We start from the raw sequence: 23,811 nt of genomic DNA, 5'->3' as shown, positions 1-23,811 counted from the left end.
GAGAACAGGTTGAGTGAACTTGGTCTTTTCTCTTTGGAGCGATGGAGGATGAGAGGTGACCTGAGAGAGGTGTATAAGATGATGAGAAGCACTGATCGTGTGGATAGTCAGAGGCTTTTTCCCCAAGCTGAAATGGCTAGCATGAAAGGGCACAGATTTAAGCTCCAGCTGACAGAAACCAAAGGTCTCAACCCTGTGTCCTGACCCTGATCGATATAGAATGCCCTTCTAAGCCTTATCTATTTTATACAGACGCCCGCTGAGAGGGCTTAGGGGGCCTTGGCATCCAATTTCACTGAGATCATGATAAAAGTCAATGGATTGTCTGTCCTCATCTTGAACTTGGAACCATATAAATAATCTCTTAACTTATCTACTATAGCCCATTTCAATGCCAGAATCTCCAATTTGTGTGTGGGGTACTTTAGCTCAAAAGGTGACAGACTCCAGCTGATTTTATGATAATTCAGGTCATTTGGGGATTGACAAGACCTATGGATTTTCAAAGACTAGTTCTACTGGCCTTGAATGAAGCCTGAGGTAGAAGAGAACTGTAAGTTGCGCATTCAATGTATTCAGAGGAAGACGCTACCTACAAGAACTGCTCCTTTATCTCATCTGCAGACTGCAGGGTCATCTGATCTAGTATGTATGGATTTCCTCTCCATAGAGCCTGATTCCAGTAACACTGGCAAGGTATTACTTCATCAGATATGCTCAAGCCTTCCCTACAAAGGATTAAAAGTCATCCACCATGCCAAAGTGTTACGGGAAAAGCATTTCATTCACTATGGCCTTCTCAGGCAGGGAAATACAGCAATCAGGGAAGGGATTTTGACCGTACACTCATACACGAGTTACTGAGAATGCACAGAGTCGAGAAGTTAAGGACTACACTTTATCACCCTCAAGGTGATCTCCAGCCTGAGAGACTCAACCAGACATTGCTAGACTAACTCGAAACTCTGGATATCTGCAAGAGCAAATGGATTCAGCATCTGGTCCCACCACTGTAACTGTACACAGAATGAAGCAACTGGATACTCACCATATTATTTGATGTTTGATGTGAAGCAAGACTGCCTGTAGACCTCTGTTTTGAGATTGGTGTGGAAGACTTGCCACAGAAGACCTACCTTAAGTATGTGTCTGACACGAGGAGGGAATTGCAAAAAGCTTATGAACTAGCAGAGGTATCTGCTACCAAGCAGAATCAAGGAAATGAGAGATGATATGATTAGAAGATTAGGCTCTCCCAACTGATGCCTGGAGACGGAGTTTTCCAAAGGAAATTGGGGCTACCAGGGAAGCACATGTTGGCTGACCTCTTGGTGGCTATGGTGGAGAGTAAGATGCCAAATGTGCCAGTTTTTTGGGTGAAGCCAGAAGACGGGCAAGGGCCTGTCAAAATTCTCCACTGAAATCACCTTTTACCTCTCGGACAAGAGGTACGTGTGGACCCAGAGCCAGACATGGACGTTATGCTTAGTTGGAGGACTCCTTGGCAAAGTAGAACAGAAAGACAATCAGTGGAGAAACAGGAAGGGGACTTAACCACTGAATGTTGTACAGAGTCAAGGAATGCAGAAATGGGGTGTGGTACATGTTAGCTTACGCAAACTCTCCAATAATTGATGAAGAGTTTCCCAAACCTCCCCACACTGATATGGATGTGGGGGGGGGGGAGGGTTGGTCTAGCAATAGACAGTAGGTGCAGGAGTAGGCCATTTGGCCCTTCTAGCCAGCACCGCCATTCACTGTGATCATGGCTGATCATACGCAATCGGTACCCCATTCCTGCCCTCTCCCCATATCCCTTGACCCCACTATCTATAAGAGCTCTATCTAACTCTCTCTTGAATGCATCCAGAGACTTGGCCTCCACTGCCTTCTGGGGCAGAACATTCCACATATCCACCACTCTCTGGGTGAAAAAGTTTTTCCTCATCTCTGTTCTAAATGGCCTACCCCTTATTCTTAAACTGTGGCCTCTAGTTCTGGACTCACCCATCAGTGGGAACATGCTTCCTGCCTCCAGCGTGTCCAATCCCTTAATAATCTTATATGTTTCAATCAGATCCCCTCTCATCCTTCTAAATTTCAGTGTATACAAGCCCAGTCACTCCAATCTTTCAACATATGACAGTCCCGCCATTCCGGGAATTAACCGTGTGAACCTACGCTGCACTCCCTCAATAGCAAGAATGTCCTTCCTCAAATTTGGAGACCAAAACTGTACACAATACTCCAGGTGGGGTCTCACCAGGGCCCTGTACAGCTGCAGAAGGACCTCTTTACTCCTATACTCAATTCCTCTTGTTATAAAAGCCAGTATGCCATTAGCTTTCTTCACTGCCTGCTGTACCTGCATGCTTGCTTTCATTGACTGATGTACAAGAACATCTAGATCTCGTTGTACTTCCCCTTTTCCTAACTGGACTCCATTTAGATAGGGGGGAAAACAGAGAGAAAGAGAACCAGACTAAAATTATAGATAGGGATGGGGTAGGGGGGGGGGGGGGGCAGGGGTATCAATGGAGGTCTGTGAGTTGAATGTTCATGCCAGCAGGTAGGAGGCTACCGAGGCAGGAGATAAGGTATTGCTCCATTGACCTGCGTGTGGCCTCATCTTGACGGTAGAGGAGGCCATGGACAGACATGTCGGAGTGGGAGTGGTCTGTGGAATTGAAATGTGTGGCCACAGGGAGATCCCGCCACTGCTGGAGGACTGAGCGCCGGTGTTCAGCGAAACTGTCTCCCAGTCTGTGGCGGGTCTCCCCAATGTATAATAATGTCAGTTTCCGGTGCTCCCGATGTGGCCATTCATACATTGGGGAGACCCGCCGCAGACTGGGAGACCGTTTCACCAAACACCGGCGCTCAGTCCTCCAGCAGTGGCGGGATCTCTCTGTGGCCACACACTATAGACTCTATAGTTAGGGGGTCAGGCAGGCGATTCTGTGGACGCAGGAAAGAAACTCGGACGGTAGTTTGCCTCCCAGGCGCCAGGGTCTGGGATGTTTCAGATCGCGTCCAAGATATCCTGCAGTGGGAGGGAGAACAGCCAGAAGTCATGGTACATATTGGTACCAATGACATAGGTAGGAAAAGGGAAGACGTCCTGAAAAAAGACTACAAGGAGTTAGGAAGGAAGTTGAGAAGCAGGACCACAAAGGTAGTAATCTTGGGATTACTGCCTGTGCCACACGACAGTGAGAATAGGAATAGAATGAAGTGAAGGATAAATGTGTGGCTGAGGAATTGGAGCAGGGGGCAGGGATTCAGATTTCTTGATCACTGGGAACTCTTTTGGGGTAGGTGTGACCTGTACAAAAAGGACGGGTTGCACTTGAATCCCAGGGGGACCAATATCCTGGCGGGGAGATTTGCTAAGGCTACTGGGGAGAGTTTAAATCAGAATTGTTGGGGGGTGGGAACCGAACTGAAGAGACTGGGGAAGAGGTCAGCTCAGAAATAAAGAAAGCTTCTACACAGTGCGAGAGGGAGAATAAGCAGGTGATAGAGAAGGACTGCTTTTCTAACGTCTGTTCCTATCTCTCTCCAATGCTATTGTAAAGGAGATAGAATTATGATCACTATCTCCAAAATGCTCTCCCACTGAGAGATCTGACACCTGACCAGGTTCATTTCCCAATACCAAATCAAGTACAGCCTCTCCTCTTGTAGGCTATCTACATACTGTGTCAAGAAACCTTCCTGAACACACCTAACAAACTCCACCTCATCTAAACCCCTCATTCTAGGGAGATGCCAAACAATATTTGGGAAATTAAAATCTCCCATCACAACAACCCTGTTATTATTACACCTTTCCAGGATCTGTTCCCCTATCCGCTCCTCGATATCCCTGTTACTATTGGGCGGCCTATACTATATTGACCGTCCAGTTGTACATACTATTTACAAACCCCATTTCCAGAAAAGTTGGGATATTTTCCAAAATGCAATAAGAACAAAAATCTGTTATATGTTAATTCACATGAACCTTTATCTAACTGACAAAAGTACAAAGAAAAGATTTTCAATAGTTTTCCTGACCAACTTAATTGTATTTTGTAAATATACACAAAATACACTGACTGGTAAAGAAATACACTGATATACTGACTGGCTGCATCACTGGCTGCTATGGGAACTGTACTTCCCTCAATTGCAGGACTCTGCAGAGATGGTGCGGACAGCCCAGTGCATCTGTAGATGTGAACTTCCCAGTATTCAGGACATTTAAAAAAAAAAACAGGCATGTAAAAAGGCCCAACGGATCATTGGGGACCCGAGTAACCCCAACCAGATGGTAGCTGCTACCATCTGGGAAGTAGTACCGCAGCATAAAAGCCAGGACCAACAAGCTCCGGGACAGCTTCTTCCACCAGGCCATCAGACTGATTAATTCATGCTGATACAATTGTATTCCTATGCTATATTGACCGCCCAGTTGTACATACTATTTTACTACAAATTACTATAAATTGCATATTTAAACAGAGACATAATGTAAAGACTTTTACTCCTTATGTGTAAAGTATGTAAGAAGTAAATTCAATTCAACAAGCTACGAACCCATGGCATTACAGTAAAGATTCTAGCATGGATAAAACATTGGCTGATTGGCAGGAGGGAAGGAATGGGAATAAAGGGAGCCTTTTCTGGTTGGCTACTGGTGACTAGTGTGTTCCGCAGGTGTCTGTGTTGGGGTCAATTCTTTTTACGTTACACGTCAATGATTTGGATGATGGAACTAATGGCTCTGTTGCAAAGTTTGCAGACGATATGAAGATAGGTGGAGAGCAGGTAGTTTTGTGGAAGTAGAGAGGCTATAAAAGGATAGACAGATTAGCAGAATGAGCAAAGAAATGGCAGATTGACTAGTGTCGCAAGGTGTATAGTCATGTACTTTAGTAGAAGTAGTGAAGGGGGTTGAATTTGAAGAGCATTGGATAGCTCTATAAGTCAGAAGAATGGGGGGGTGATCTCAATGAAACCTAATGACTGGTGAAAGGCCTTGATAAGGTGGATGGGGAGGATGTTTCCGATGGTGGGAGGGTCTAAGAGCCTCAGAAAAGAGGGGCTTCCCTTTAGGATGGAGATGAGGAGGAATTTCTTTACCCAAATGATGAATCTGTGGAACTCTTTGCCACAGGCAGCTGTGGAGGCCAAGTCTTTATACATACATTTTAGGTAGGGTTGATAAATTCTTGATTGTTCAGGGCATGAAGGGATACGGAGAGAAGGGATGAGATTGGAATTGAGAGGAAAATAGGATCAGTCTTGATGAAATGGCAGAGCAGACTTGATGGGCCAAATGGCCTAATTCTGCTCCTATATCTTATGGTCTTATGTGGTTCACAGCTCCAATTGTAATGTATACTTATGTAATGGATATCTTAGAATCATAGGAAATCAAATCTAGCATGGAAACAGGCCCTCCAACCCAACTATCTTCCATTCAAGATAGTCTCATCTGCCAAGACTCTCCACGGGCCAAACACTGAAGATATGCTGATTCATTTCATCGGGTTTTATAAATGTATTTAAAATTTACCCAATTCATAAAAATTGTTTAAGAAACTGCCCAAGAATTACAGGACCATTAATGATAAACAAGCTCTTCAATGCAAATGAGCTAGATCACATGTACATTCACACTTACCCTTTTAGTTTTAGGATACTTGACACTGGTTCGGTTTGGTTGGGAGACAACTGTAGTGCCTGTTGTGATCTCTACTCCTGGAGCTCCTGAACTTGACACGCCTTCCGTAGATGTGGTTTCTGTTACCATTGTCCCTGCTGCCCCCTCATCCACTGCTACCACTGGTGCTGGCTCTGACTGGCTGCTGGCTTGTCGTTGTCTACGTAATCGCTGTGCTGAACTTGAGCGATAGCGTGAGAAACGATTTTTGGGTCGTGGCTTGTTTGGTTTTGATGCAGGAGGCTTCGCAGGCTTCTCGGAAACTTGCTCCTATTTTAAAGACATAGGATGATTAACCAAAGTAAAAACTCATCTCCAAGCATGCATACAAAAAGTCAAAACCTTTCCCAGCAATTGTTTTTATAATATGAACTGATGACATATTGTAAAAATAGAAGAACATAACCTATTGTAATCAGACCAAAAGAACTGCCAAGAAACTAGAATTGGTTCTGTATCTTCATTTAGATTGACTGAGTGCAAAGGCCTGTTTACTCTCTTTATTTTCCCTCATGCTATCCACACTGGGGGACAGTGTCATAAAGTTATCTGATTTATTTCTTCTCTACATAAATGCATCAAGTTCAAAACATAGAAAGGTCAGGGAAATTAATTTTTAGTAAGATTAAGATATGCATATATTCTCTTTAATTAATCTGCCTTGCGTGGAAATGTAAATTCCGCACAATACTAATGAATTTGATTAAATATGAATACTTTGATCTGAAAAAAAAATTTACTTGTAAGCAAAAGCCTCATTATTTTATAGCATAATCAAGTTCAAAGGGATATGGAACACATAATGGAAAGAGAACTATATCTGATTTGGATGATATATAGACAACATCAGTTTTTTCTTCTGCACATATACATCTCATCCAGAAGAATATGAGGGAACAGTCTTCGATGGAGACATCTTCTGAATCTTTTAATACTAAAGGAACATATGAATCAATAGGACTGGTACTCTGACCAGTACTTCGCAACTCTACCCAAGATGTTTTCGATCAACTGTGATCTGAAGTCAGCTCAAAGTACAGAAAATATGAATGCTTTAAAACTACTTATAGCATCACCTTCAAATCTGAAACAGGAACTCAATTTCACTTGGTGGTCTTTTCAGTAAGTTTAATTCTTTCCCCCACCTCATTTAAAGTGTTGAACTGGAGACCAACTGCCAAACATATAACCTGCCTGACGTTTGGATCAGTTACACAGATTTAAAATTAGCTAGCTCCTGTCAACCTGAATACTACATAACCGCGAAATGTTATACTGCACCAGCTAGTTTTCACCATACACATGAATGTGTATAGAAACTGAACAAAACCAGCCTCAGTGGAAATCTGAGTTATTTGTTTCCAATTGCTAAGATTTAGGTTTGAGTCATATCCTCCAATCATCCTTTAAATTTATGCCAGCAACAAAATTAAAGCTTATTTATTTGAGCTTATGTTGTGCATTTTGCCCACGAGGTGCTATTTTTTTTAGGAAGTAGATGCTTATTCATCTTCTTCACAGAAAAAGCACTGAGCCTGTTTGTGACATCAACTAAATATTGTTCTCCACATGTTGCAAGGTGGCAACTTATAGTCTTACATGAAAAATATATGCATTCACTTCAAACTTATATTGCTTGGGGAGGGGGTCTTGAAAATAAGATGTTTTCTGGTAGACTAGTAAAATCCACCTTGATACTTCTTTTGTAGGTCAGTTATTCCTTCGTGTATGGATTCTGCAGCTGAATCATACATGAATTCCTTGAAGCATCTTACTGCAATTCTCTGATTTTATTACTACCTGACAAGTCTGCCTCTTGATATCAGTCTGACCTGCTAACGTAGAATCAAAAATGACAGAAATAATAGAAAAATTAGAAAATAAGAAGAATATGAAGTCTGTGGGGGGAGGTACAGTGGGTGAAAGGAACAGAAAATGAGTTGCCATTTCATTGTCACATTACTGGATTAACATTAATAATATGAGTGGTCTTAAGTAGCAATCTTTTTGTGGTATAAGATTTAAGAGTTGGAGCAAAATATTGTAAACTTAATGCAAGGCTTTTTGTTCAGCTTATAAAACATCACTGTAAGCTATAACTTCAGAAAATGTGTGTACAGTTTCACTTTGGAGCAAAACAGAAATAATAAACCTAAAGCAGATCATATCATATGTGATTAACAAATCAAACTAGTTACTTGATTCAGACAGGGTACTAACATTTTATCTAAAGCAGATTATATAATACGTGATTAAAAAATCAAACTAGTTACTTGATTCAGGCACTGTACTAACATTTTATAATGTGAAAGTTATTTGTGGTATATTATATGCATATAATTTACACATCCAATAGATACACTTTATTAATAACCCATGTATGGAAAAGCAAAAAAAGCAAAATGCTTAAGCTGAAAATCTCAAATAAAGACATAAAACTTTGTAAATAGGTCATGAAGCATCTGTGGGAAGAGTCTTAGCATTTGAAGTTGATGAGAATGACCATCATTTTCATTTACAACTTGATAAGTTCATGCAAGATACACTACCAGCATATTCCTGCATCTATCACAAGTTACAGTTGTAAAACAGAATGATCAAGTTACTAGAGCATCAGATTAACATCTGGAAATTGTTAGGTCAGTGCAGGTTGACACATCACCTGTTAAAAAATTATAAAACTGAACTGTAAATATGAGTAAGGGGATGTCCCCAAATGTGAAGCAATAAGCTATATTTTGTATTGTCTTCCACATTAATTTTGTGCATTTCTTTTAACAAAAAAGATAACTATGCCTTCTAGATTCACCGTCATTTTTCAAAAAATTTCTGTCCATAAGGTTTTTTTAAAATATCAGATGCTTATTCAATCTAGGGTGCAAGATAAATTAATTTCTCCATTGCAAAAGTGGAATATTTTCTCACCCATTCCCAGTCACTAAAATTACAGTTCACAAGACATCAAGGCTTAATAACTTCACAAGCTTAAACTTTTCCTACAAATCATATTAACTTTATGGCTGTCCAAGAATCAAGGTAATCAAAAATGAGTCAATTTACAAGAGTTTGAAAAGTGAGCTTCATTCCCTCTCGACGTGGAATAGATTCAATGTTTTTCACTCCGCTGAAGAGATGAAGTGCAATGGCTACTAATCATCCCGCATGCCATCTTCACTTATAACTAACTACACCCTTAGCAATGAACTACAGAATAAAATTAGCTTGGGTACTCCTATACTTACAAGTATTAAAGCAAAATCAAACCAAATGAAGCACTGACTATGAAACAATTAGCACCAGAAAAATCCAAACCTTTACTGCTCAGATTATACCATCAACAATATCTTTCCTCGTGCTGTATTAGCTCATTTGCCAATTTAATGCTCTGCTTACCCCTAACTGTGAAGTTCGCCGTGTGCTTACCCCTGCAAGCACAGGCTGTGGTGTTCTTGCCCCACTGGAGGGTGCTTCTTCGGCTGCAGGTTCCAGTTTCACCTCCTCCACATCTGTGGTTGGAGTCTCCGGATTGGCGTCACCGCCGGGGTGACTAGTAGTGCGCTCAACCACCTGCTCACGTCTTTTCTTTCTTTTCTCTAAGTTCTCAAAAACCTGCATGATGGCTTCCATCTTCCGCTGCTCCCGTGACTGTGAACAATGAGCGTCAAAGAAAACAAACATAAAAAACACTTACAGGATCAAAATATCAGCCTCAGCAACTTACTTTCTTTCATAGCTCGTCACATGCAAACATGCTGCTAACTTCCTAAAGGCTGAATGGCTTTTCTGGGTCACTAGTCTTGACGGAACATTTGCTAACATGTTGGATCATCCTTAGTGCTCTTTCTATTTCCAGTTTGTTGATAGCTTTTCATCAGTGAGCATCTGTAGGCCACTACATCAATACCAGCTTATTACAGCTGCAACAAAAAAAAAATGCTCAAAGGTGATATAAACCTTTGACACCAAAGTGAAGCAATATGCCCATCCATTGCACAGTCATTTTGACTTAAGTTCAGTTGGCCAAAGGACAGTTTATTTCAAATCTCAGCAAGTAGAGTTGTGCTAAATTCAGATAAGCAAATTGCAAAAAGAGAAAGCTCCGGCTTCTGTTCATGCAGGTTTTCAAGAAGCAACAACTGTATACATTGACCCAAAAAGTAAACACTCTGGTCCTCCTATACCAGCACTACCTGGCTGAAAGCATGTATGCAAAATGATCCATCTAGAACAATACTCATCATTGAGATTTCAAGAGACATTAAATCCATCAAAACTTACTGGAGCAGCAGCCACAAAATGCTGGAGGAACTCAGCAAGTCAGGCAGCATCTATGGAAATTAATAGATAGTTGATGTTTCAGGCTGAGACATTTCTTCAGGATTGAGAAGGAAGGGGGAAGATGCGAAAGTAAAAAATTGGGGTGGAGGGAAGGAGGCTAGCTAGAAAGTGATAGGTGAAGCCAGTTGGTTAGGAAAGGTCAAGGGCTGTAGAAGGAGGAATCCAAGAGGAGTGTGGACCATAGGAGAAAGGGAAGGGGAGGTGGTGGGGAGGGAGTAATAGTCAGGTGAGAAGAGGTAAATGGTCTGAGTGGGGAATGGAGGAAGTGGGTGGAGGGGAATTTGATTACTATAAGTTAAAATTGATATTCATGCCATCAGGTTGGATGCTACCCAGACAGATGCTGTTCCTCCAAACTGGGGGTAGCCTCAACTTTGCACAAGAGGCCAAGGACTGATGTGTCAGAACAGGAATGGGAATCAGAAGTAAAATGTTTGGCCAATAGGAATTCCTGCTTGTGACGGACGGTGAGGAGGTTCTCGATTAAGCATTTCTCAAATTTACAGGGGGGAGGGGGTTCGTCTCAGGAGGAAGCCTCATTGGAAGCACCAAACACAATAGACAACCCAGCAGATTTGTAGGTGGTGTTGCCTCACCTGGAAGAATTATTTGGGGACCCAAATGGAGGTGATTAAATGGTGTATGGGCCAATGTAGAACTTAGGCCACTTTCAGGGGTGTGCTGGGGGAAGGGATGAATGGACAAGGGGATCACAGAGGGAACAATCCCAGCCAGTGGGGGGGGGGGGGGGGAATGGTAAAGATATGTTTAGTGGTAGGATCAAAGTGTACTGGAGAATGGATTCCAGGTACTCAAGGGTTCTCTCTTGGATTTTTCAATGTATGCCATCCAAAGTCTTGATTAACTCTACAGCAGGAGTTCCCAAACCTTTTTGGCTTATGGACCAATACCATTAAGCAAGGGGTCTTATGGACTCCAGCTCAGGAACTCCTGCTCTAGAGTTTTTTTATTTTCTAAATCATCAAAAAAAATGTTTCCCATCTGATATGAGGAGTAAAGGCTGCAAGTGTAACATACTATCCTAGAACAGATTTTACTGGAATTGGAGAGGGCTGGGGGAAGATGAAGTTGCAAGATTAAGTAGGTATTTCTACTTCGACTGCGCAAAAGCCCTGAACTAAAGCCTTTTCTACATATAAAAGTAACTGATGGACACGTTACAAAGCTGCACTACTCACAGGTTTCAAATCAACTATAAACAGGAACTTGTACATTAGACCAAACTTTGCATGTAATATCCTCATCACACTTAAAAGTTACATTTAAATTGCAGTTTCTTCCATAGACACAATATGGACTTAATAGATTTGACTAAAGGGGAATTTAGCATCATGATACTTACCTTCTGTGGTCTAACATCACAACAATATTAAGTGAGAAGATGATTAGAGCTTTAAAGAACCATTAGTATTTTATTGTAATTTTTCGATTACTGGATGCAGCACAGTAGCATTGTTAACATCCAGCTTTAAAGATAGATACTTTATTGATCCCAAAGTAAATTATAGTGTCACAGTAGCATTACAAATGCACTGATATAAAAAAATTAAAAGAGAAGAAAGAATAAAAAAAAAGTTACCTCAATTTAACTGGGGGGGGGGGGGGGGGGCATCATTTCCCCAGCTATAGGTCGAATCAATATAAAGTCTAATGATGAAAGGCAACATTGACCTCATATAACGCTCTTCAGGGCAGCGCAGGTGTTTTAGTCTATTACAAAAAGTGTTCTGCTGCTCAGCCAAGGTAGCATGCAGAGGGTGCGAAACATTGTCCAGGATTGCTTGGATTTTCCATAGGGTCCTTTGTTCTACCACAGCCTCCAATGTGTCCAGTTTGACTCCTATAACAGAGCCAGCCTTTATAATCAGTTTATTGAGCCTGTTGGGATCACCTGTGTTGATACCCTTGCCCCATCTCACCACCGCATAGAAGATTGTACTGTGACAACAGACGGATAGAACATGGTGCTCCACTCAAGTCCAACATTCAGGTGCACCCCCAGGTACTTGTAGGTCCTCACCATATCCACGTCGTCACCATTAATAGTAACAGAGCAGTGCAGGCTTAGTCTTCCTAAAGTCCATCACCATCTCCTTTGTCTTACTGATGTTGAACTGAAGTCATTCCTGCCTGTGGCCATCAAACTTTACAACTCCTCCCTCGGAGTGTCAAGACACCCTGGGCCAATAAGCTGGTCCTGGACTTATTTCCATTTGACATAATTTACCTATTATTATTTAATTATTTATGGTTTTATATTGCTATATTTCTACACTATTCTTGGTTGGTGCAACTGTTACAAATCCCAATTTCCCTCGGGATCAATAAAGTATGTCTGTCTGTATTCAGCTGCAAATAGGTCATCCAATGTAAATTATGCAACACACAATGCAGTAAAGGTGTAACAGATACACATGTATATTATCCAAACTTGTGCACACAAAGGTTGAGAAGTGTTCTTCTTCAGGTTAAAGTGCAAATATAGTTCACGCATGTCCACAAAGTCTAAACATGATTTAATGATCTGCACCTTACCTGCCTTTTGTGGTTCAGGCTTCAGGTAAAGCAAACTAACATAACACGGAAAAGTAATTCCCCATTGCTAAGCAGACCTTATCAGAGAATCAAAAGAAGATAATTACGGACTCCACCCTCCGCACACGGACATGTAAGACACAGTTTTTTTTTATGCCCGCCTTTAATCTCGCCCTTTTCCGACTTAAACCTTGAAATTTCAACTTTACTCAGTCAGATCTATAGAGTAACAGTTATAATTATGGCTACTCTCAGAAGCTCCAAAAGAAATCCGGACCCAGGCAATGGGATGCCCAAAAAAAATGATGAATTCTCGGAGGAACCCCCCCCCCCCCCACCCCGGGTGAAGAGACTAAAGTCTTAAATCAGCAGTATCGGCATTGAAATAACTCAATTAAAAGAGAAATTTGAAGGAAAAATTGACTCTCTGAGCCTGGATCCTAAAGAAGTTAGTCGAAATGCTGCTGACCTTTCTTCTCGTTTGGAAAAAGCTCAACAATGGATCATCGATCTTGAAGCTCGATCGCGTCTGAATAATATTTGAATTGTTGGATTAAAAGAGAAATCAGAATCGGCCGATACACTGGATTATTTTGCAAAAATGTTTCAATCTTTATTTCCGGAGGTTTGTTCACTACCTCTGGACATCGAAATGGCTCACAGGATCGACACTTTAAAACTTTTGGATCAAGGTAAAAACAGACATATTGTTGTGCGTTTTCTCCGTTTCAGAGACAAAGACCGTATCATTAAGCTTGCGAGAAAAAAAAGCTGTTTCAGTATCAAGATTCAGAGATTCGCTTTTTTGAAGATTTTCCATGCGAAATTGTTAAGAAGCGTGCTGGATTTGCATCGGTTATGAAATTAGCATATCAAAAAAAGCTTTTTCCACTGCTCCAGTATCCAGCTAAATTAAGGCTTTTGGTCAAAAAGTCTGGCACTCATATTTTTGATGACCCAGCCGAAGCATTGTGTTTTATTAACTCTTTACCTGATGAACCTGATGATGAGTCTGAAGCCTAAATTTTGAATGATTTATAATCGCTTGATTGTCTCACGGTGTAAAGAGTGATAAGAGTGGAAGATTTGATGGTTACAGAAAGTCTACCTTAAAATGCATTTTTATCTCTGAAAAAGACTGGTTTGGATGGTTTTAACCTCAGAAGACATAGCGGGAGAACTGCTGATAGACTGTAGATAAGTTTGAACAATCTAGAATTTTTTTCTGCAGCATTTAAATGAATTAATTGTGTTTTTTTGTTCCATATGCTTTAGTAAAGATCTTTTAAGTAATTATTTGGATTTCCTTATGTTTTAAAGATAGATTGGACAATTTAAAGATGGTGATTGTTTTTCTTTTGTGCAAATATTTCAAGAATTGTTTTGGATGTGTTTTTCTTCCCTTATCTAATATTATGAAGGCTACTTTCAAATTGAAGGTCGTTTTGTTTTACAAGAAAAACACTTTCCTTCCAAGTTAAAGATATATGTCGAATGTAATGAGTCTTACGTTCGGTAGAGGGAGACAGAGATGACTTTTTTCACTTTTTTTAAATTACTTAGGTAGGCGGAATTTGTATCTGCATCTATGCTTTTCTTGGGGCTTGCGTCAATTGATATCGACTTGTTTCTGGGCTTTGTAGTTTGGGTGGGACTTTTTTCTTTTTTATCCCTATTATGGAATCCCGGAGCATACGCTAATTATTTTTATTGTTGTTCATTACCACCATTTTCGACTATCTTATCCTGACATGCATCTAACTACTCTTTTTAGATACAAAGTTTCATGATGATATCTAAACAGTTAAAGGTTTTAACTTGGAATGTTCGCGGTTGGAATTATCCTATTAAGCGTAAGAAGACATTTAAAGTTATTAACCAATTCTGGCCTGATATAATCTTTGCTCAAGAGACGCATATCAGGTTATGTGATAAAAATCGATTTCTTTTTAACTTTTGGAAGGGTCCTCGGTTTCATGCCAACTCCCAGAGTAAAACTAGGGGTGTCTCTCTCTATTTTTATTGATTCCAATATCCCTTTTCATCAGGAGGATATTATAGCCGATATTAATGGTAGATTTTTGATTGTTAAAGGAATAATTTGTAATAGGAAAATGGTTTTGGTTAATATTTATGGACCAAATGTTCATGATCCCTCATTTTTTAAAGCTGTTTTTGCTCTATTACCTGATTTAAATGAATATATGTTATTAATGGGTGGTGATTTTCATACTTGTTTAAATCCTTTAATGAATAAATCATCATACAAACAACAACTCCTTAATCGTTCTGCATCACTTATTAATTCTTTTTTAATTGATTATGGTTTAATTGAGGTCTGGAGGCATATGCTCCCTAGTGATAGAGAACTCTTTTTTTCTCACTTGTTCATAATAAATATTCGAGAATCGACTATTTTATAGTTGATCCTCGACTTTCATTTAATGTTCAGAAATGTGATTATGATGCGATTGCTATCTCTGATCATGCTCCTTTAAACTTAATATTTGAACTGAAAGATGTTGTTTCTACCAGACCATTTTGGTGTTTTCCAGAACACTTGTTACAAAGTTCAGAATTTGTTGAGTTTATTGAAACTCAGATAAAAGTTTTTTTTTAATAATATAGGAAACGTCTCAAAGTTAGTAATTTGGGATACTTAAAAAGCTAATTTACGTGGTCAAATTGTTTCGTATATAGCTAAATTGAAGAAACAAACAAGAATGGAATTAGATAAAATCTCTAAACAAATTAAAGAATTAGATAACATCAATGCAATCTCTCCAAATGTTGTTTCATCTAAAAGAGTAGAATTACAATCACAGTATAATTTATTACTAACATATGCTATTGAAGGATATTTGCTTATATTGCAAAGTCAATTTTATATTTTTGGGAATAAAAATAATAAGCTCTTAGCTTCCCAATTAAAAGCAGCTAGAACTAAAAGACAAATTTTAAAGATTCGTAAAAATACTGGAGATATAGCAAGTAACCATGAGGATATTAATAATACTTTTCAAGATTTTTACTCTGATCTTTATAGATTTCAATTTCCTGCAGATTCCTCCAAAATGAAGGCTTTTTTTCACACAAGACTAAATTTCCACAAATTTCTATTGAAGATCAACAGATACTTGATGCTCCAATTACTGCGCATGAAATTCAGAAAGCTATTTTATCAATGTAATCAGGTAAAGCTCCTGGACTTGATGGTTATTCGGTGGGATTTTACAAAAAATTTGAAAGATTACTTTCTCCGTATCTTCTGGAAATATTTCATGAATCCTTTGAGAAGGGTAATTTACCTTCTTTTTATGAAGCACCTATTTCCTTAATTCTTAAAAAAGATAAAGATCCTGTTGAATGTTCATCATATAGACCTATTTCAGTATTAAATGTGGATGCAAAAATTCTCTCTAAAATAATGGCTAATCGCCTGGAAAATATTTTAACTAAAATCATCTCTATGGATCAAACGGGCTTTATTAAAGGCCATTACACCTTCTCTAATGTTCGGAGATTGATGAACATTATATATTCACCATTATCTAAGCAACCTCAATGTGTTATCTCTCTCAATGCAGAAAAGGTATTTGATAGAGTTGAGTGGCCATATTTGTTCAAAGTATTAGAAAAATTTGGGTTTGGTAATAATTTTAACAGGTGGATTCAAATGATTTATAAGAACCCTATTGCCATGGTCATTACTAATAATTACAGGTCTTTTTTTCCCCCACTTTCTCGTGGTACTAGACAGGGATGTCCATTAGGCCCTTTATTATTTAATCTTGTATTGGAGATTTTAGCTATAACATTACGTGAAGCTAAAAATATTCATGGTATCTCTGTGAATGGAACCATAAATAAGATTTCTCTTTATGCAGATGATCTTTTGATTTTTATTTCGAATCTTGTGGAATCAATTCCTAATCTTTTGGAAACACTTGAAGATTTTGGTAAATTTTCAGGACATAAACTTAACTTGAATAAAAGTGAATTGTTTCCATTAAATGCCCCTGTTAGTATATATAATGATATTCCTTTTAGAATTGTTAATACATTTAGATATTATAATTACTAAAAAATATAAAGATCTTTATAAAGCTAATATAGTTCCTTTAATGGACTCCATGAAACAACTATTTTCTAGATGGAATCCACTTACTCTCTCTTTTAATAGGTCATATCCATGCTGTGAAAATGATGATTTTACCTAGATTTTTATATATTTTCCAAAATATACCTATCTTTCTAACTAAAAATTTTTTTGATCAAATTGACTCTCTTATTTCTTCCTTTATTTGAAACAATAAGAGACCAAGAATTAACAGGTACCATTTACAAAAATCCAAAAAAGATGGTGGACTTGCACTTCCTAATTTAAGACTGTATTATTGGGCTGTGAATATTAGACAATTATGTTTTTGGTTATACTGGCTCGATAAGAGCCAAAAACTGCTATGGGTTGATTTGGAATTAAAAGCTGTTAAACAATTTCGTTTAACTTCAATATTAGGAGCTCCATTACCTTTACAGCTCTCTAAAATTCCAAATTTAAATCTTTACCCGGTTATTAAACAATCCCTATGGATTTGGGTTCAGTTTCGCAATTTTTAAAATTTTAAACAATTTAATTTGTCTAGATTTTTATTATCGAAACTTTAAACCTTCAATTACCAACCCCATTTTTCTCCTATGGAGAAATAAAGGGCTCCGTTCTTTTACAGATTTATTTTGTGATGGTCAATTGATGACTTTTGAAGAGTTAATTAACAAATATTCTCTCGCTCATACACATATTTTGCAATATTTTCAGGTTAGACATTTTTTACAACAATATTTACCTAAGTTTCCATATTTACAAGAATCTGATTGTTGGATACTATTTTGAAGTTGAATACTTTGGTGAGAGGTTCCACTAGCAGAATTTATAATTTATTTTTGTTACAAAAAGAGAACCTACCACTAAAGATTAAACAAGATTGGGAGAGAGAACTTAATACGACCTTTGTTAAGGAAGATTGGCTTCGAGTTTTGAAAAACATAAATTCTTCTTCTGAATGTGCCAACCACTGTTTAATTCAATTTAAAATTGTTCACCGTTGTTATTTAACAAAGGAGAGACTATCTAAAATATTTCCAAGTATAGACAACTACTGTGATAGATATAAAACTGAAGTAGCTACTTTGTCACATATGTTCTGGTCATGTTCTTCATTAAAATTGTTTTGGAAATCGTTATTTTCTACAATTTCTAAAGCTCTGAAAATTAATTTACAAACTAATAGATTGACTGTTCTATTAGGAATAGTTCCGCATCATATTCAGGGTATTTCATCTTCAGATCAACATGTAATTGCATTTGTTACATAATTGGCGAGAAGGACTATTTTATTAAAATGGAAAGATATCTCCTCCCCTACAGTAATTGAATGGTTTTCTCAAGTAATGTTATGTCTCAGTTTGGAAAAAATTAGAAGTAGAACTTTTGATCCCTGATTCAATTTTGAGAGAAGATGGGGTTCTTTTGCTAAATATTACCAATTAATTTGAATTATTCTACATGGCTTCCTTCCAATTTAATTTTTTTTATAAACATGAATTGGCAGTTGACGACTCTTTTTATTTAGATGATGGTTAAACGGGGTTGATTCCAAATGGTTTTTTTTCTCCTTTTTTTTGTAGTCAGTGGGTTTTTTTCCCCTAGTTAGACAGGGTTCTTTTTTTCCTATATATAAATTTTTTTTTTCCATTTTTATATATTATGATCAGCTTTTTTTTCTTCAGCTTTATTAATTGCATACATATTAATCTGTTGAAGTTTTGTATCATTTTATAGCTGTAGAAGATTATGTACCAATAAAAAGTAAAAGAATTTTATATAAAAAAAGATGCTTCCTCAAGAGGTGAGCAAAGCAGGTAGTAGGTTGACAGATTAATTTTCTTACACACCTCTTCATTCTGGGAATAAGCAAATTTATATGGAATGGAGAATAATATCAGGATCCTATATCACAGAAAGAGACCAATTAGCTTTAAGATCTCTGGTTACCAATATTTACACCAAGGAATGGTTTCTCTCTACCCAGGCTACAAAATAGCACATCATTCATAATGTTCGTGCCCTTAGAAGGGCAACAGGTGTTTTCTGGATGTTCTGAACATCAGAAACCTGCATTTCTGGAAGTCTGAAATAATATTAGATAATTCCAGAAACTCTCAGCAGTTCAAGCTGAATTGTAGAAAAAGAAAATGTGTTAAAGATTCAGCTTGAAGTTTCTTCAGAGCTAGAAAAGAGTGAAAACAAGTTAGTTTTAAGTTGTAGAGAGGGCTGGGGAAAGATAAATGGAACAAAGTGAATATCTCTAATTGGATAATTGTTGCAAGTACAAACAGTGAGTGAAAACTGGATGATGGATTATTGACAGAAATTTTGAGACAACAAACACAAGAGAACTCAAAACTCGAGATTCAGGAAAGTTCCAGCAGAGCTAACGGAGAGATAACTAAGCTACTGTTACAGATGGATAACAGAGCAGAAATGGCCAGTGCTGATATGCAAGTTCTGTATAGTAGTAGAATTCCATCTTGAAAATAGACGGCTGCAAGGTGGATTTATAGAAGACTTTCTATTTCTCAAGATTATATTGGGCCTTGCTATAACAATGCAGGAGGCCAAACAGAGATCAACTAGTAATAGGACGGAGAATTAAAATGGCAGACAATGTGAAGCTTGGGTCATTCCAGTGAACTAAGTGCAGGTGTGCCACAACGTGATCACCCAAACTACATCTAATGTTGGAAATCAAAGATAATGCACTAGCATGAAAGAAGTGCACTACTTCACTGGAAGGTGTGTGGGTCCTTGATAGCTAGGAAGGGAAGAACTAAAAGGCAGCCATTCCACTTCCATGAGAAAGTGCCATAAGATGGGAGTGGTTGTGGAGAGGGAAGAGCAGACGAGAGAGTCAATGAGGGAACTATTCCATCAGAATACAGAATGGGAAAGGAAGGGAAATACGTGTTTGGTGGTGGGATCTCATTGAAGGTGGTGTGAGTTACAATGGATGATCTGTATTTTTGTTCCTTGAAAAAAAATGATGGGAGAAATAGCTGAGAAGTGGCCGAGAGCTTAGGCAACCGTGGTAAAAGGGAAGAAATATTTCAGGAAGAAGAAAAATATCTCAGAGGCAGCCATATGGAACATGTCATCATAAGACCAGATACAACAGAGATCGAGAAACTAGGAGAAATGTACAGAGTCCATTTTGCTGAGATAGCTGGAAGGAGTATAGTGGAGATAGTGATGGCAGTCTGGTAATGCATCTATGTCACTAACATAGATAACTATTTTTCTCTCAATTATTTTCAGCATCTACAGTATTTCACTTTTTATCAACACAGTTTAATTCAGCTAAATCTCATTTTGGAATGAGTTCTTGGGAAGATTAATTATAGCATAAAACAGTCCATGAAATACTATGTCAGCACACAGTGAGGATTTACTCAAATCTGAAATAATCACTTTTTAGCACAAAATTTTATTCATCATAGAAAGAAATGTCATCACATGTTGACACCCGTGGAAGGTTCTGCTAGGAAGCTCTGGATGTTCTTAAGTATTAGTCATTACCAGCTGAGCTCACTACAACAAACATTGTGGCAAGGCACAGTTCAACTGCCATCTATAAATTTGCTGACAACAATTATTGTTGGCAGAATTTCAGATGGTGACAAGAAGGCATACAGGAGAGAGATAGATCAGCTGGTTGAGTGGTGTTGCACAAACAAACTTATACTCAATGTCAGTAAGACTGAATAGCTGACTTGGACTTCAGAAAGGGTAAACAGTTTCAAGATCCTGGGCCCAAAAATATCAATGTAGTTACAAAGAAGGCACGACAACAACTATATTTCTTTTGAGTTTAAGGAGATTTGGAATGTCATGGAAGAGATTTGCAAATTTCTACAGATGTTCCGTGGAGAGCATTCTAACTGGCTGGTATGGCGGGGGCTGGGGGGGGGGGGGAGGGAACTGCACAGGATCAAATAAGCTGTAAAAAGTTGTAAACCCCCATCACCCAGGACATGCCCTCTTCTCATTGCTACCATCACAGAAGAGATACAGGACTCTGAAGGCACACGCTCAATGTTTCAGGAAATTTCTTTCTCTCAGGCAGATTTCTTAATGGACGTGGAACCCATCAACGCTACCTCATTACTTTCCCCCCCTATTTTTGCACTAGTTATTTAAATTGTTAAATACATATACACTTCTTACAGTATTTTACAAACCCCATTTCCATAAAAGTTGGGATATTTTCCAAAATGCAATAAAAACAAAGATCTGTGATGTTAATTCACATGAACCTTTATCTAACTGACAAAAGTACAAAGAAAAGATTTTCAATAGTTTTCCTGACCAACTTAATTGTATTTTGTAAATATACACAAATTTAGAATTTGATGGCTGCAACACACTCAACAAAAGTTGGGACAGAGGCATGTTTACCATTGTGTTACATCACCTTTCCTTTTAATAACACTTTTTAATCGTTTTGGAACTGATACTAATTGTAGTAGATTTGCAATAGGAAATTTTGTCCATTCTTGCTTGATATAAGACTTCAGCTGCTCAACAGTCCATGGTCTCCGTTGTCTGATTCTCCTCTTCATGATGCGCCATACATTTTCAATAGGAGATAGATCTGGACTGGCAGCAGGCCAGTCAAGCACACGCACTCTGTGTCTACAAAGCCACGCTGTTGTAGCCCTTGCAGAATGTGGTCTGGCATTGTCCTGCTGAAATAAGCATGGACGTCCCAGGAAGAGATGTTGCCTTGATGACAACATATGTCTCTGTAAAATACAAATATACGCCTCAGAGTCAATGGTACCTTCACATACATGCAACTCACCCATGCCGTGGATACTGATGCACCCCCATAACATCACAGATGCTGGCTTTTGCCCCTTTCATTGATAACAATCAGGATGGTCATTTTCATCTTTGGCACGGAGAACTCGACGCCTGTTTTTTCCGAAAACTAGCTGAAATGTGGACTCATCTGACCACAGCACACGGTTCCAAAGTCTTTCAGTCCATCTGAGATGAGCTCGGGCCCAGAGAACTCGCCGGCGTTTCTGCATAGAGTTGATGTATGGCTTCCTCCTTGCGTAATACAGTTTCAAGTTGCATTTCTGGATGCAGCAACGGACTGTGTTAAGTGACAATGGTTTTCCGAAGTACTCCCGAGCCCAGGTGGCTATAATTGTCACAGTAGCATGACGGTTTCTTAGGCAGTGCCGCCTGAGGGCTCGAAGATAACGCGCATTCAACAGTGGTTTCTGACCTTGCCCTTTACCCATTGAGATGTCTCTGAATTCTCTGAATCTTTTCACAATATTATGTACTGTAGATGTTGAAAGACCTAAATTCTCTGCAATCTTGCGTTGGGAAATGTTCCTTTTGAACTGACTAACAATTCTCTCACGCATTTTGGCACAAAGGGGTGAGCCACGACCCATCCTTGCTTGCAAAGACTGAGCCTTTGATGGACGCTACTTTTATACCCAGTCATGATACCTCACCTGCTACCAATTAGCCTGCTTAATGTGGAGTCTTCCAAACCGGTGTTACTTGAATATTCTGTGCACTTTTCAATCTTATTTTAACTCTGTCTCAACTTTTGTTGAGTGTGTTGCCGCCATCAAACTCTAAATTTGTGTATATTTACAAAATACAATTAAGTTGGTCAGTAAAACTATTGAAAATCTTTTCTTTGTACTTTTGTCAGTTAGATAAAGGTTCACGTGAATTAACATATCACAGATTTTTGTTTTTATTGCATTTTGGAAAATATCCCAACTTTTCTGGAAATGGGGTTTGTACTTTTTATTATGTATTGCAATGTACTGCTGCTGCACAAAAACAAATTTCATGACATATGCCAGTGATATTAAATCTGATTATAACTTGGATAATGTTATGTACAACCGACGGATTCTGATCATATCAGAGGCTGCAACTATTGTGCAAAAATGGTGGTCAGGCCTGGAGGAGGCGTAGCTTGTTGAACCATCAGGTACAGCAGTGATGACCAGGTCCTTAATTTGCATATCACAGTTTAAGAGCACAAATTTCACCATGGTCATCAAATCAGTAGAAAGATATGACATAGGATCAGAAGATGTTGAATCCTTGTGGATTGAGTTAAGAAACTGCAAGGATAAAAGGACCCTGATGGCAGTTATATACAGGCTTCCCAACAATAGCTGGAATGTGGATCACAGATTACAACAGGAAATAGAAAAGGAAAGTCAAAAGGGTAATGTTACACGGACCAATTGGGAAAATCAGGTTGGTAATGAATCCCAAGAGAGTGAGTTTGTTGAATGCCTCTGAGAAGGCTTTTTAGAGCAGTTTGCTGTTGAGCTTACCAGGGGATCAGCTATACTGAATTGGGTGTTATGTAATGAACCAGACGTAATTAGGGAACTCAAGGTAAAAGAACACTGAAGAGACAGTGATCACAATATGATTAAGTTCAACTTGAAATTTGATAGGGAGAAAGTAAAGTCTGACGTAGTAGTATTTCAGCAGAGTAAAGAAAACTACAGTGGTATGAGAGAGGAGTTGGCCAAAGAAAATTGGAAGGAGATGCAGGCAGGGATGTCAGCAGAGCAGGAATGGCACAAGTTTCTGAGAAAGATGAGAAAAGTGCAGGATAGATGTATTCCAAAACCGAAGAAATACTCAAATGGCAAAACAGTACAACTGCGGCTGACCGTGTCAAAGCTAATGTAAAAGAAAAAGAGAGGGTACACAACAAAACGAAAATTAGCAGGAACACAGAATTGGGAAGGTTTTAAAACCCTACAGAGAGCAACTGAAAGAATCATTAGGAGAGAAAAGATGAAACATGAAAGCAAGCTAGCAAACAATATCAAAGTGGATAGTTTTTCAAGTATGTAAAAAGTAAAAGATGAGAGTGGATACAGGAGGTCTCAAGATGGCGCTCATGGAGTAAACCGCTTCTAGGCTTTGCTCCAAACCTTTTACGTCTTTTTAACCTACAAACACCCCTTAAGGGATCTTCTTATACTTATTCTAAAGGGGTCTAAACATACAGAATTTTTCTTTTTAACTATTTGAATTATTCTCAACTTGCTGAAATGTCTAGAGCAAAAGAATCGAAACAGAC

General features: G+C 38.6%; 1 protein-coding gene across 8 annotated transcripts in view; it reads right to left on the bottom strand.

Annotated features, from left to right (window-relative positions):
- The window catches only part of setd5 (SET domain containing 5), a 211,297-nt gene that overhangs the window by 70,328 nt on the left and 117,158 nt on the right, over positions 1 to 23,811 (bottom strand). For 7 of the 8 annotated variants that reach the window (XM_073072849.1, XM_073072843.1, XM_073072846.1 and 4 more), the window contains 2 exons: positions 9,104 to 9,355; positions 5,672 to 5,980 (listed from right to left, as the gene is read on the bottom strand). In XM_073072849.1, the coding sequence (XP_072928950.1) occupies positions 5,672 to 5,980; positions 9,104 to 9,355 (561 nt within the window). The remainder of the gene's footprint in view (positions 1 to 5,671; positions 5,981 to 9,103; positions 9,356 to 23,811) is intronic. The other variant, XM_073072850.1, reaches the window with a different exon arrangement.

Source organism: Hemitrygon akajei, chromosome 19, assembly GCF_048418815.1.
Source record: "Hemitrygon akajei chromosome 19, sHemAka1.3, whole genome shotgun sequence".
In the NCBI taxonomy this organism is placed as follows: Eukaryota; Metazoa; Chordata; class Chondrichthyes; order Myliobatiformes; family Dasyatidae; genus Hemitrygon; species Hemitrygon akajei.
This window is presented reverse-complemented; position numbering and strand designations above follow the sequence as displayed.